Here is a 12,081-nt window from a genome sequence, read left to right on the forward strand (position 1 = left end):
CACAGGGTAGAGGTCAGAGCGGCCCCACTATTTTTATACTGGGAGCTGAATTGCTGGAATGAAACATGACACTTTGTTACTTGTGTGTGTGTGTGTGTGTGTGTGTGTGTGTGTGTGTGTCTAGTCCTGTGGTCTGTTTGTGTCCCTCACGCTCTTGACGTTTCTAGTACCTACTACTTTTAGTTTAAGGAGATATACCGAGTGTGTTGAAGAAATCGCAAGCCACATATAGACATCATTCGAAACCTAATGAACAGGTGTACAATCGTGTACTAAGTCCATCCACAGCTTGCCGATCTGTGAACAAGGATACAACCGTCAGACCGAGGCAGTCTGGCCATAACGTGACATATGTCATGCTATTCCTGGCATGATCGTCTTGATATCACTTCCCATAGTGAGGTCTAAAGGGGGCTTAAATTGATCCTCCACCCAAACCAGGATCAGTAAAGGATAAAGCAAATCTTCTAGCGGGAGTGACTGTTATGTTGGTTTTACACATCAATATGATGGTTTATAAGCAGTTGTTCAGTTCTGTTACAATGATAGCCTATCCCAAAACTGCATATCCATCGCAGGATCAACGCTGCAGCTCTGTGTGCTGGGTGGGGGTGGGTGGGTTAGGAAACATAATAAAGTGTTAGGGCCCCTGTTGCTAAAGAGAGGGGGGGCGGTCAGTTCTACGTAAAAGCGTCACATCTCGACGTCTCTTTTGAGAAAGGGGAGACAGAAGAGAGAACAGAGGACTGGACAAGTACAAAGACCAAAACAGACTCCGACTGGACACGAGGAATATAGAAGCAGTGTGCATCCTGAGCAGGACTATACGCTTATTTTGCTACATAAAGAAAAGGAAAGAAAAAGAAAAGGTCGTTTTCATGTGCCCTTAAAATCTGTTCCTGAGATCTGGTTTGACACTGGATTTTATTAATGATGGATGAGCCTCAAGACATTTTTATTCTAACTTTTGATTAGGCTGGATTCAAAATAGCGTCTGTCATTTTACTGGAATGCCATCGCCCAGTTTTGGAGTCTTTTTACGCACAGCCCTATTGTGTTTGGATGATTGTAAATCATTACCGCAAACTTTTTGACGTGTGTTGGAACTTTTTGTGCGCTATCATTCATTTCGAATTGCACTATCATCCAGCTTGCCTGATTTCCTAAGTGAATCCCTAGTAGCCTATCACATCTCGCTTGTGACTGGACCTGTAATAGCAACACAGATCGCTTTTCGCAGACTGACACGGGTGCCTGCTAAACGGGAGTTGGCACCGTGTATGTTCTTTCTCAATCTGTTTTGAAAAGTTGTATAACTCTGGACAACAACATTATACCCTCTGAAATGCTGCCTGTGTCCCTTCTCTTGCTCCTCGTTTTCCCCGCTGCGCTCTTTGTGGCCGCGCACGGCACCGGGGACCTCCAGGGTTTCACCTTCCCCGGTGGGAGCGCAAGTTTCGACCCAACAGGTAGCTATAACACAAGAGAGACTGAAGAATTAAATAGGAGAGCTGGACACCAGTTCTCACCCTTGTATTTGACAAAGTATTTGCATCGCATTCAACTCTGCCCTGTCATCGCCAATAACGCGCAAGTTGTTAGCCATCAATCTTGTTTGCACATTGGTAACTTACTGCTTAGAATGATTGTCATACGTCTTCTGTGCTGACGTTTGCTAACTCTAACTCATTATAATTTTGCATTCTAATGATAAAAACTACATTTTTTTTATCTTAGGGAGTACCATTCAATACAATTTGAACAATTTCTGAAAGTGTTATTTATTTATGTATTTATTTATTTGTTTTGAATGTCATTAAGTCAATTCTGCTGACACTGAAAGATAGAGTGTGCTGCCTCATTTTAATGCACCATTATTCCACAGACAGCTCATTTCGGAGATAGTTTCACATGATCAAAACACCTATTGGCTAAATTTGGGTTTTGAGTGTTTGCCAATAGACATATAGGAAAAAAGCGTCTTTTTTTTGTCATCATAAAAAAAAAGTATCACACTCTCAATCTTGCAGGACTTCTTCTGGGGTTTTTTATTATAAAAGTGTAATCTCATGACTCACTAGTTCAGCTGCTTTGTGCTCCAGGACTCCAACAGTTTCAGCTCACCTGTGGAAAGAGTTAAACTCAGGTCATATGTGGAGGTCTCACAGGGACACAGATAACACACACACACACACACACACACAAACACAAACACAAACACAAACACACACACACTTTTCACAGGGCATTTTGATACACCATTGATATTTGATAGCCCACCCAGCTAAGAGGTCTCCTCAGTGTTGAGAAATGCAAGTTTCATCAACAACCGCGGGATCAATGTCTTTGCTCTGTAAATTGGTATACATATCCTGGCTCTGGGAATGAGCAAAAGCACACAAATCATTTCATGGATCATAGGTAATTACACATTTTAACTATTACCATGCCAAATAAGTATCCCGAAAAGAACCACTGACTGATGAAACGAATACATATGAAACAATTAATAATTTTGAGCCATTCTGTCTGTTTATGCCTGATGCTTATCTACAGTAGCAGTCTAGTTGTCCATTATGTCCCAGCATCATTATGCACTAGCATACTCCTCAGTCCTGTGCTGACTTTTGTTGAACATCTGCTAACTGCAAAATAATTTTTTCCAAATAAAAAATATGCTGCTACTTCTGACATTAATGCCACTATTCTTTTGCAAAAATGTTCTAAGATTAACATCAGAAATTATGAGAAATAAGAATTCACTTTTTTCCCAGACGTCACTTTTTCCCATAGCTTTATTTTTTCTTACAGCTTGGACGGAGAGCAGCTAATGTTACTGGAGCTGGCTTTGATAGTGGCTTTAAGACCTTTGACCCTCCCCTGAGCTCCTTGGAACACCAAAACACACAGTCACAGAGACAAAAATGGGCTCTGACTCAGTATGGCAGTGATGACGGAAAGCTGTGTGTCATCTTCTCCTGTATTGGTGTTCAGTTATTCTACTTAAGCCTGGAACACACAGTATGATTTAAAGTATAACTACAACAGTTGATTTGGTCCTTTATGACCGATTTTTTAGGAAGTCCTCGCTGGCATCTGACCAAGAACATTAGGCACACATTGTCTTGTAATGTTCTGGAGTTTAGGCTTAAGCCTCAAACTCATTGGTCTAACCCCTGGAAGCTGTTCCATTGTAGCAAACGTGTTTATTTGTAGTGGTGTTATTGGCAATATGTGTTGAGTAAGTAAGTTGAGTAAAATAATAATTGATATAATGTAATTGCCTCCCTGACCCACATAGACCCCTGCATGGTGGTGTATCCACCATGTATGAGCGAGGCGGATCGCTACAGCCTGGAGGCCCTGCGGAGCATCCATCAGATGATGGACGATGACCAAGACGGAGGGATTGAGGTGGAGGAGAGTGTGGAGGTACAAAACTTCACTTCATTACATTTTTACCCCATTTCCTCAGCTGTTAAATCCTTGTGCATGTATGTTCTTGCAAGAGACATGGTAAAGCAGTACAACAACAGGTGTTCCTGGCTGGTGGAAGCGTCAAATGCTACTTCAAGGATAGCAACAGTGTAACTTTGCTTTTGGCTCAGCGACAAAAATTGGTTTGCACTAATAGAATACGGCAACACTGGTGACCTTTATGGTCATACTTAACAGTATAACTCCTCTTAATGTTTTCATGGCACCAGCTTCCCTTATTCTATAAGTTTGTTATAGTTGTCACAAACTACATGTAAAGATACACTCCTTGCCTCAGTGGTGTAATGGAAAATAATTGTATAATATGTATAAGTTTATCAATTCAAAATTGATTCAGTTATTGTGTTTGTTAATCACATGAAATTTCATGAAAAAAAACAACAACCAAATACATGTAAATGGTGAAATAAATGATTATAAAGTGATGTTGCAACGCAATGTTTGATACATTTGCCTGTTGCTTTTTGCAGACCTATAATATATTGCACCTCCCAAGCATAGTTTTTTTCTACAAAAATATTTTGTGAATGAGCCAAAAGCAAAACACATTTTTCATTCAGTCATGTAAGCAAGTGAATCAGTGGTTCATCTCTATCATGATTCATATGACTTGGTACGTGTGTGTGTGTGTGTGTGAGTGTGTGTGTGTGTGTGTGTGTGTGTGTGTGTGTGTGTGTGTGTGTGTGTGTGTGTGTGTGTGTGCGCGCACCTTTCCATGTGCGCCTTTGTGATTTCGTTTTTTGTGTTGAGTTTGAGTTTTCAGAGTAAATGATATCCAGCGAGTAAGTATTTTGTCCAAGGAGTGTGTGCTTCTCTAGAGTTGTATAATGTGCCTTTGGTTGTAAATCCAGAAATCTAGAATGCCTTTACCTTCTAGCATGCAGTTCAGGGATACAGTATCCAGGGGCTCGGGTTGCGGTTGCCATAGAGACTTCAGGAGGGGGGGGGGGCTGGGCTCCAAAATTCCTCAAGCCATCATATGAAGCCTCCGTTTACAGCCAAGGACACATTCCAAGACAGCACGAACACACACACACACACACACACACACACACGCTTCTGCTTGCATTCTAAATAAATACAAACTCAAAACTCCCACTCCTTTTTCCCAGATTGAAATCCGAGTGCACACTGCAAAACATTTTTATTAACAACAAATTTATTCTGACTGTATGTGCTTTGTGATCCCAAACTATGCTCTTTACTGTAAAGTTGCATCTAAAACTTATTTTCACTTCTTTCTTTTTCCCTCTCTGTTTTTTGCAGTTCATCATTGAGGACATGAAACAGCAGCAAACCAACAAACACAGCCACCTGCACAGAGAAGACCAACATATCACAATTGAGGAGCTCTGGAGGGGCTGGAAGTCGTCTGAAGGTGTGTGTGTGCGTGGTTGTGTGTGCGTGTGTGTGTGTGTGTGTCCAGCTCTTCTTTGTTTCACTTTGTCTTCTTTCTTGCCTCACTTATCAGTACATAACTGGACTCAAGATAATGTGCTTCGCTGGCTGAAGGATTTTGTTGAGTTGCCCCAGTATGAGAGGAACTTTAAGGACTTTAAGGTCAATGGAAACACACTCCCCAGGTGAGGAAATTGAATGATGATGCCAATATGAAATGACTTAAGTTCAGGTGTATCATCTCCAATTTGGCGTCTCCCATCGATTTTATATGTGGGAGACCTATACTAAGAGAATATAAAAAACATTGTTGTCCTTCCTTCAGTAGGAGTATCTCAAAAACTAAAGCAATTTTAGGGTTCTTCCATCTAGCCTATGAGTGTCTTGAGTGCTGTAGTCCAACCGAGTAACTGTAAAAACAAGTCAGTTGTAATGAAGAGTCTTATCAACACGCTGAACTCTGACACCTGTGTGCAGGATTGCAGCCAATGAGCCTTCATTCCTGAGTGGCCATCTGAGGGTTCAGGACCAGAGAGACAAACAGAAGCTCAACATCAAAGCTCTGGATGTTGTTCTGTTTGGACCGCCTACACGTAAGGACAAGTCCTCACCCTATCCCCTCTTCCTATGTCTCTTATGTGTTCCTGTTCTGCCTACTTGCCTATTTAGCTTGCATACCTATAACTCTCCCAGCTTCCTTGGACTTTTCCAGTATATAAAGGAACACTACTAACGTGCTCCCATTTCATATATGAAGCATTTATGATCCATCAACCATTAATAATCATGACCTTCCATTCCACCACAGGTCCCCCTCATAACTACATGAAGGACCTGCTGCTCATTGTATCAGTGGTGATGGGAGTTGGAGGCTGCTGGTTTGCCCAGGCCCAGAACAAAGTCAGTAAAGTCCACATATCCAGGATGATGAAAGATTTGGAAAGTCTGCAGAGGGCTGAACAGAGCCTCATAGATCTGCAGGAACAGTGAGTAATCAATTTGTATAATTGCATTGACTTGTATTTGTTCGATTCCACTAAAACCATTTTACTTTCTCAGACTGGAGCGAGCACAGGAAGAAAAACGTAATGTCGCAGAGGAGAAACAGAACCTGGAGGAGAAGATGAGGGATGAGATCATAGGGGCGCAGGAGGAGGCTTACCGCCTTCACGAGCTGAGGCAGGGAGCTGTCAGTGAGCTCAGCCGCCTCCGATATGCAGAGGAAGAGCTGGTGCAGGTAGACACACAACTAGAGCAATGCTGCACTAGACGCTTGTCATCTCTGCTATAGTTTTGGAAATTGTAAAGGTTTTAAAGGAAAGAATTTAAGGTTTAACAGTAGTTTTTAACTATTATTCTACATTCCCTCAGGTCCGTGGAGCACTGAAGCAGGCGGAGAAGGACATGCAGGCTAGCTGGAATGCCTCAGAGGCCCTCCAACTGTGGTTACAGCTGACACATGAGGTAGAGGTCCAGTTCTACAATGTCAAGAGGCACAGAGCAGAACTACAGCTTGGCATCGCCAAGGAAGAGGTAATGCATGAAAAAGGGGGACACACATAAAAAACACACTAGTTATATTTAATGTGACTGCACTGGATATGTAAAATGTATGAGCAATTATATTTTCATATTTTTTGTTTTTTTACAACTTACCTACATACCTATCAACTGACCTGCATCTATACTTCCTTGCAGGCAGAGAAGATTAAGAAGAAGAGGAGTTCCCTGTTCGGGACTCTCCATGTTGCACACAGCTCCTCTCTGGACCAAGTTGATCACAAGATCCTGGAGGCAAAGTGAGTCACAAAATTACCTCTGAAAGTTTTGTTTGTGTCTGTCACAGTAAATATGTAACATATGTCACATAGGTCTTTGTATATCCCAAAGGAATTCCTTGTCTGAAGTAACAGCCTGCCTACGGGAACGCCTCCATCGCTGGCAGCAGATTGAGCGCCTCTGTTGCTTCCCCGTCATTAGGAATCCTGGCCTAGCTAACCTCACTGCTCAGCTCTACTCAGAGCCAATAGCCCTGGGGTTTCCCAGAGTTCCCCAGCCATCTTGGTCATGCCACAGCTCTGTTCATGGATCTATAGAGGATCTGTTAGAAGAGTCTGCTTCTCCAGTCTTACCACAGATGACAGGTAAATACATAGCAGTGATGACTTTTTGATCCTTTAGTTGGATCCCCATTAGTTTTCACAAACAAAGTGTTCAGATCTTGGACTGGCTATGGCATGTGATTTGCATAATTTTCATACTCATCAAACCATTCCACTTATGTTCTGTATGGAAACATTTGCAATTGTTGTTTCTCCACTCATCACAGTTTTTTTTTTTTTATGTATCACCCACCAGTCCTGTGTGTGTCTTGTGTCATGTATGGATTAATCAGCTCTGCTAATTGATTCATCTTTGGCCTTCCTCCAGTTCCAGGTCCACCACTGAAGCGCTCTCCACGAACACGGGGATCCACCATATGTCGATCACGTCGTCCTGGCCCGATCAGTCAGCCACCGGCCGCCATGATCTCCCCGGACCCTGACCTTCTAATCCCCATCAGAGACCCATACACATGCGAGGAAGAGGGGCTCCTCCTGAAAACTCTAAAGAAACAGTATGTCTTCCTGCCCACAACTTTTAGAGGCCAATTTGCTTTTACACACTACTCAAGCTAAACCACCGTTTTTTTAAAACATCAGTGAATATTTGTTCATTCCTTGATTCCTTCCTTCTCCCCTTCCTTGTCCTTTCCTTCCTCTATTCTTCCTTTCATTTCTCTTACTAATAGAGACTCCCAAGAGATGTTCTCAGACACAGAATATATGACTTCACCTCCTCTCAGCAAAATGTTCCCTAGTCCAACTGTTGAAACTTCATCTCAAAAGCTCTATTATGATGAAACTGAGCCGTTTTCAGACACCTCCATTACACAGAATTTGAGTAAAGAAGAAGAAGCTGTTGTTGAATCTCCAGTTCGCAAAACGTCTGTAGAAGAGCTTGAAGCTTGTGTAGATATTTCCTTGGGAAAGATGGCAAAAGACAAAGTGTTGGATGCTTCTTTGGAAACCCCCTCTTTGAAGATGTCCAAAGAAGAGTCTTTGATTGAGGCTACATCAAGGAAGATATCCAGAGACAGGAGTGAAGTTCACATGGACTTTGCTGTTAGAAAGGTGCTTTCCAATGAGTTTGATGCAGATTTCCCAGCCAGGAAAGTAGAGAGAGATACAATAGGGGATTTGATGGACACTGCTTCAAGGAATGTTTACAGAGAAATAAGTGATTTACCTCTGGATGTGAGAAAGATTCTTTGGAAAGAATTAGAAGCAACAACAGATTTGGCACCGAGGAAGCTATCCAGTGACATGATGGGGACTTCAATGGACAGTGCCTCAAGAATGATGATACAAGATGATGTTGAGTGCCCGTTTGACTCAGTATCCAGAAGGATTACAAGAGATTCAATGGGATCGTCCCTAGACACAGGTACTAGAAAGATTCAATGGAATAAAGGAGACTTCCAGCTTGATTTCTCTGTAAGGGCATTAGCAATGGACAAAATGGTTGATGCTACTAGAACACCACCAAGAAAGATATCTAGAGATGAGCTGGAGTATTGTAAAGATAGCGCTTCTATAAAAATGCTACCCAAAGAGAGATTTGAAGCACTTACGGATACCTCGTCCTCTCCAGAGAAGCAAAAGTTCAATATAGAACCATCAACAAGTAGAAAGATACTGAGAGACGAACTTGACATGTCTGCTGGTTCTCTCAAAAGGAGAATACTCAGAATGCCAAGAGATGACACTGACACTTCCATAGACACTCCCACAGGAAAGATCTCCTGGGACAGAAGTGATGTTCCAATGGAAATACCTAAACAATCAATACTGAGGGAGGAGTTGGGAGCATCCAAATCAAGTTCATCTCCAGGTCGAATTGGACAGCCAGACCTTATGGTAACCTCCCAGGTACCATGGGAGTCACCATCAGACCTTTTCACTGGCACATTGAGCAAGCTTGTGTATGATGGAATCCTTGAGAAGTCCTGCCACTCCGTGGCTACGACCTCAACCAGCCCCTCTGCCTCAACACCCAACCTGCCCGAGAGCAGGCTGCAAGCAGAGGTGGAGCCACCATTGACACCACCAGGGATTGCTTTCCCATCTCCTGCATCGGCCACTGAGACTGGACACGAAAAAAACAAGCATAAGGAAAAGAGCAGGAAATCCTTAAAGCTCAAAAATCCTTTTAAAAAGAAGACTGAATCAACTCCAGAGAAGCCTCAAAGTGGTCTCCAAAAACTCTGATGATCAGCTTAGAATGTTTTCTTTTTTACTTTTTATCATTTTATTGAACCAGAAAATGAGAGTTTTAGAACTTCATTGACAATATCTTGTATGGAAAGCTGAAGTAGATTTATTTTCTCTAAAAAGTCTTATGTAGACATATGGTTGGTACCATATTATTTTAGATGCAGATTTTTTTAGGCTTTGCCTATGGTTGAAGGATTGAATGATGTTTAACTTATGCCTTCTTTTCTGTATAACAGAGGCAAGGCTTGAATTTAGTTTAAACCTCAACTGAAGACATGTTTTGCAGTAGAACATTAATGCATTATATTCTAAGAGAAATGTTCTTTAATTTAGTCATGCCCCAGTCACAGTTTTTCCCATTTTGAGTCATGAATCAGAGTCTGGTCTGACATTTTTATGAATTTCTTCCATACAGCTGCATGTTGCAAACATAAAATTAGTAAGACACTTTAAAGGCCCTGGAAAAACCTATTGTGTAACAGGTAATGAAGGCTTCTTAGTTCTTACAATGAATAATGGAGTCTTACGTGAACACACAATTCTCTGCCAGAGTTAGAAGTTAGTTTTCATTATTTCACATGACAAATTTCTGTATTTGTGTTCTTCCCATTGGGTCGAGGTGGGTGGGGCTCAGTTGCGAAAAAGACGTGATTTAACATATGTTTATGCACCATTCAGGATTTAGCAACATTTGAATCAGAATCTCATAACAGTTGTGGGTTTGTTTAATTATCCAATTATCAAACCACACCAACACAGTCCAGATTAGGAGATTAGCAGTTTTTTTTAAGGTTTAGACTATAAATAAATAATATATATGGTAGTTTTTCTCATAACTTTACATTTGATTGTTTATTTAGTCTTGACTATTTATTGTTACTCAGGATTTACTTAGGATTTTGCACTATATAGCCTGCAGCAAAGAATAATTCATTTTATAACAAAATAAAGAAAAAGAAATCCTCTTAATGCTTTCATATCATATTTTGTATACCTTCCAATAATGTTTTGTATATTTATGGAAAAAGATGTGTCAGTGTTGCTATGTTGTTTCAGGAAGCACTGGACACGGTTGAGTTAGCCTCTTTTATTTTATCTCCAGTTAAATTCAAATGCTATTTTCAATCAACATCACTATGTTTAGGGTGTGGTTAACCTGGAAAATGTTGTTGAAATATGCACAAAATAATCTATATTTTTGATTCATTGTTCTCTGATGCACATGCTGTCATAATTGGAACTGCTGACTGCTGTTTATTTATTTTCTGCACTTGGAAATGGGTCAACCCTAACATAGCCAATATTGACAATACATTGACCCCAAAAGCATCTGTCCTGATCCTGTGGATTGGCCTAGGAAAAACCCACATTTTATTGAAAATGTTCTGCTTTGATTTCACAGTTTCCTTGCTCGCTGTTTTCTTTTTTCAAAACTAATGCATTTAAGTGCATATTTTGCTTTAATTGTTGATTTGATGTATGTTTATTTTATTGTTTTCAGGCAAGTCAGTGCCTTTGGTAGTGTATTTGAATTCAAATAATTCAGAATGAATTTTAATTGATTTGAAAATTGCTCATTGGAATACGTTTTTTTCATGTCATTAATTGATTTGTTTCAAAGTTTAAGGCATATATGAGTAAAATGTTTCCTCCACTGAATTGAATGTAAAATGTAATTTGCTGTTGTTATCTGATGATTTATTAACAAATGATGATAGAGGAAATAAACAAGGAGGTGAAATTAGTAAATATTTTGTATTTCTCTACAATAAAGAAACGAAACATTGCCAGGATGGATTTATAATTATTGTCAGCATAATACATACAATACATTAAAATGACCACAAAACACTTTGGACAGCTTGAGTCCAAACCTCTAATGGTGGCCTTTTTGGATTTGGTTTTTACTCATCATCTCCACTAGAGGTCAGAAGAGTGTCCAGCAATTTGCAACCCCACATTAAACTGTTGTGATTTTAGGATGAAACACTTTAATTTAACAATTGTATTAGAATCAGAAGTTTAAAAACCTGTTTTCTCAACATGTAAGATACATTTGACTGGTAAACGGTAAACACAGTAATGCCCTGCTCCAACACCTTCAGCTGGCCACTCATCTGCAGCTTCACACTCTCGGCATGTTGAGCTCTGCAGTTTGTCACTGTGGGTTTCCTGTAAAGTTTTACTGATCACATGGACTACTGGTACATAATGTGGTTGTAGTAAACCTTATTGTGAATGTGCACTCTGTATTGTCATGTAACTTTTAGGTAACTGGCTGTCAGATGTTTTCAAAGCATAAAAAAATAATGAACAAAAATATGTAGGCCTATGAAAAACACTGTGGTTCATGCCACTATTGTGTGGATTATCCATCGATAAGTTCCAATGCTGTGCCCGTGTCGTAAGAGAATATCTGACAGAAAATATAAACTTCAATCAAATGAGTTACATAAGTAAATCATTATATTCTGAATGAATGTATATCATTACCTGGAAACTGCAGGTGGAAAGAAGCTAGTAGCTAAATCAGATACAAAGATCTCATCGCATTGCTTGACATTATTGTTTTGTAGCCTACATGGTCATGGACAGTATATATATATATATATATATATATATATATATATATATATATATATATATATATATATATATATATATATATATATATATATATATAGATATATATAAGATTTTCTAATAAAAAAATGTATATCATATAAAAATGCTAAATAATAATACATCTTCATTATAATAGAGCACAGACTTAAATAGTAACAGGGCTCATAAAAAAGATAATATATAGGCTAGGTTAGCTTATGTCAAATATTATTACATTGATCTGTATTATTGCAGTAATCAAGTT

At 39.8% G+C, this 12,081-nt stretch overlaps 1 protein-coding gene across 1 annotated transcript; it reads left to right on the plus strand.

The window, feature by feature from the left end:
* The first annotated feature begins 713 nt into the window (after nt 1–713).
* On the plus strand, nt 714–10,998 carry stim2a (tromal interaction molecule 2a). The gene is made up of 12 exons (XM_039787157.1): nt 714–1,469; nt 3,302–3,432; nt 4,765–4,876; nt 4,970–5,081; nt 5,374–5,489; nt 5,705–5,882; nt 5,956–6,133; nt 6,268–6,429; nt 6,595–6,695; nt 6,787–7,040; nt 7,327–7,513; nt 7,688–10,998. Exons 1-12 carry the CDS (start codon nt 1,346–1,348, stop codon nt 9,204–9,206), a joined length of 3,174 nt encoding a protein of 1,057 aa, XP_039643091.1. The 5' UTR covers nt 714–1,345; the 3' UTR covers nt 9,207–10,998.
* Nucleotides 10,999–12,081: the final 1,083 nt, after the last annotated feature.

The sequence above is a fragment of the Perca fluviatilis genome, chromosome 1, assembly GCF_010015445.1.
Source record: "Perca fluviatilis chromosome 1, GENO_Pfluv_1.0, whole genome shotgun sequence".
Lineage (NCBI taxonomy): Eukaryota > Metazoa > Chordata > Actinopteri > Perciformes > Percidae > Perca > Perca fluviatilis.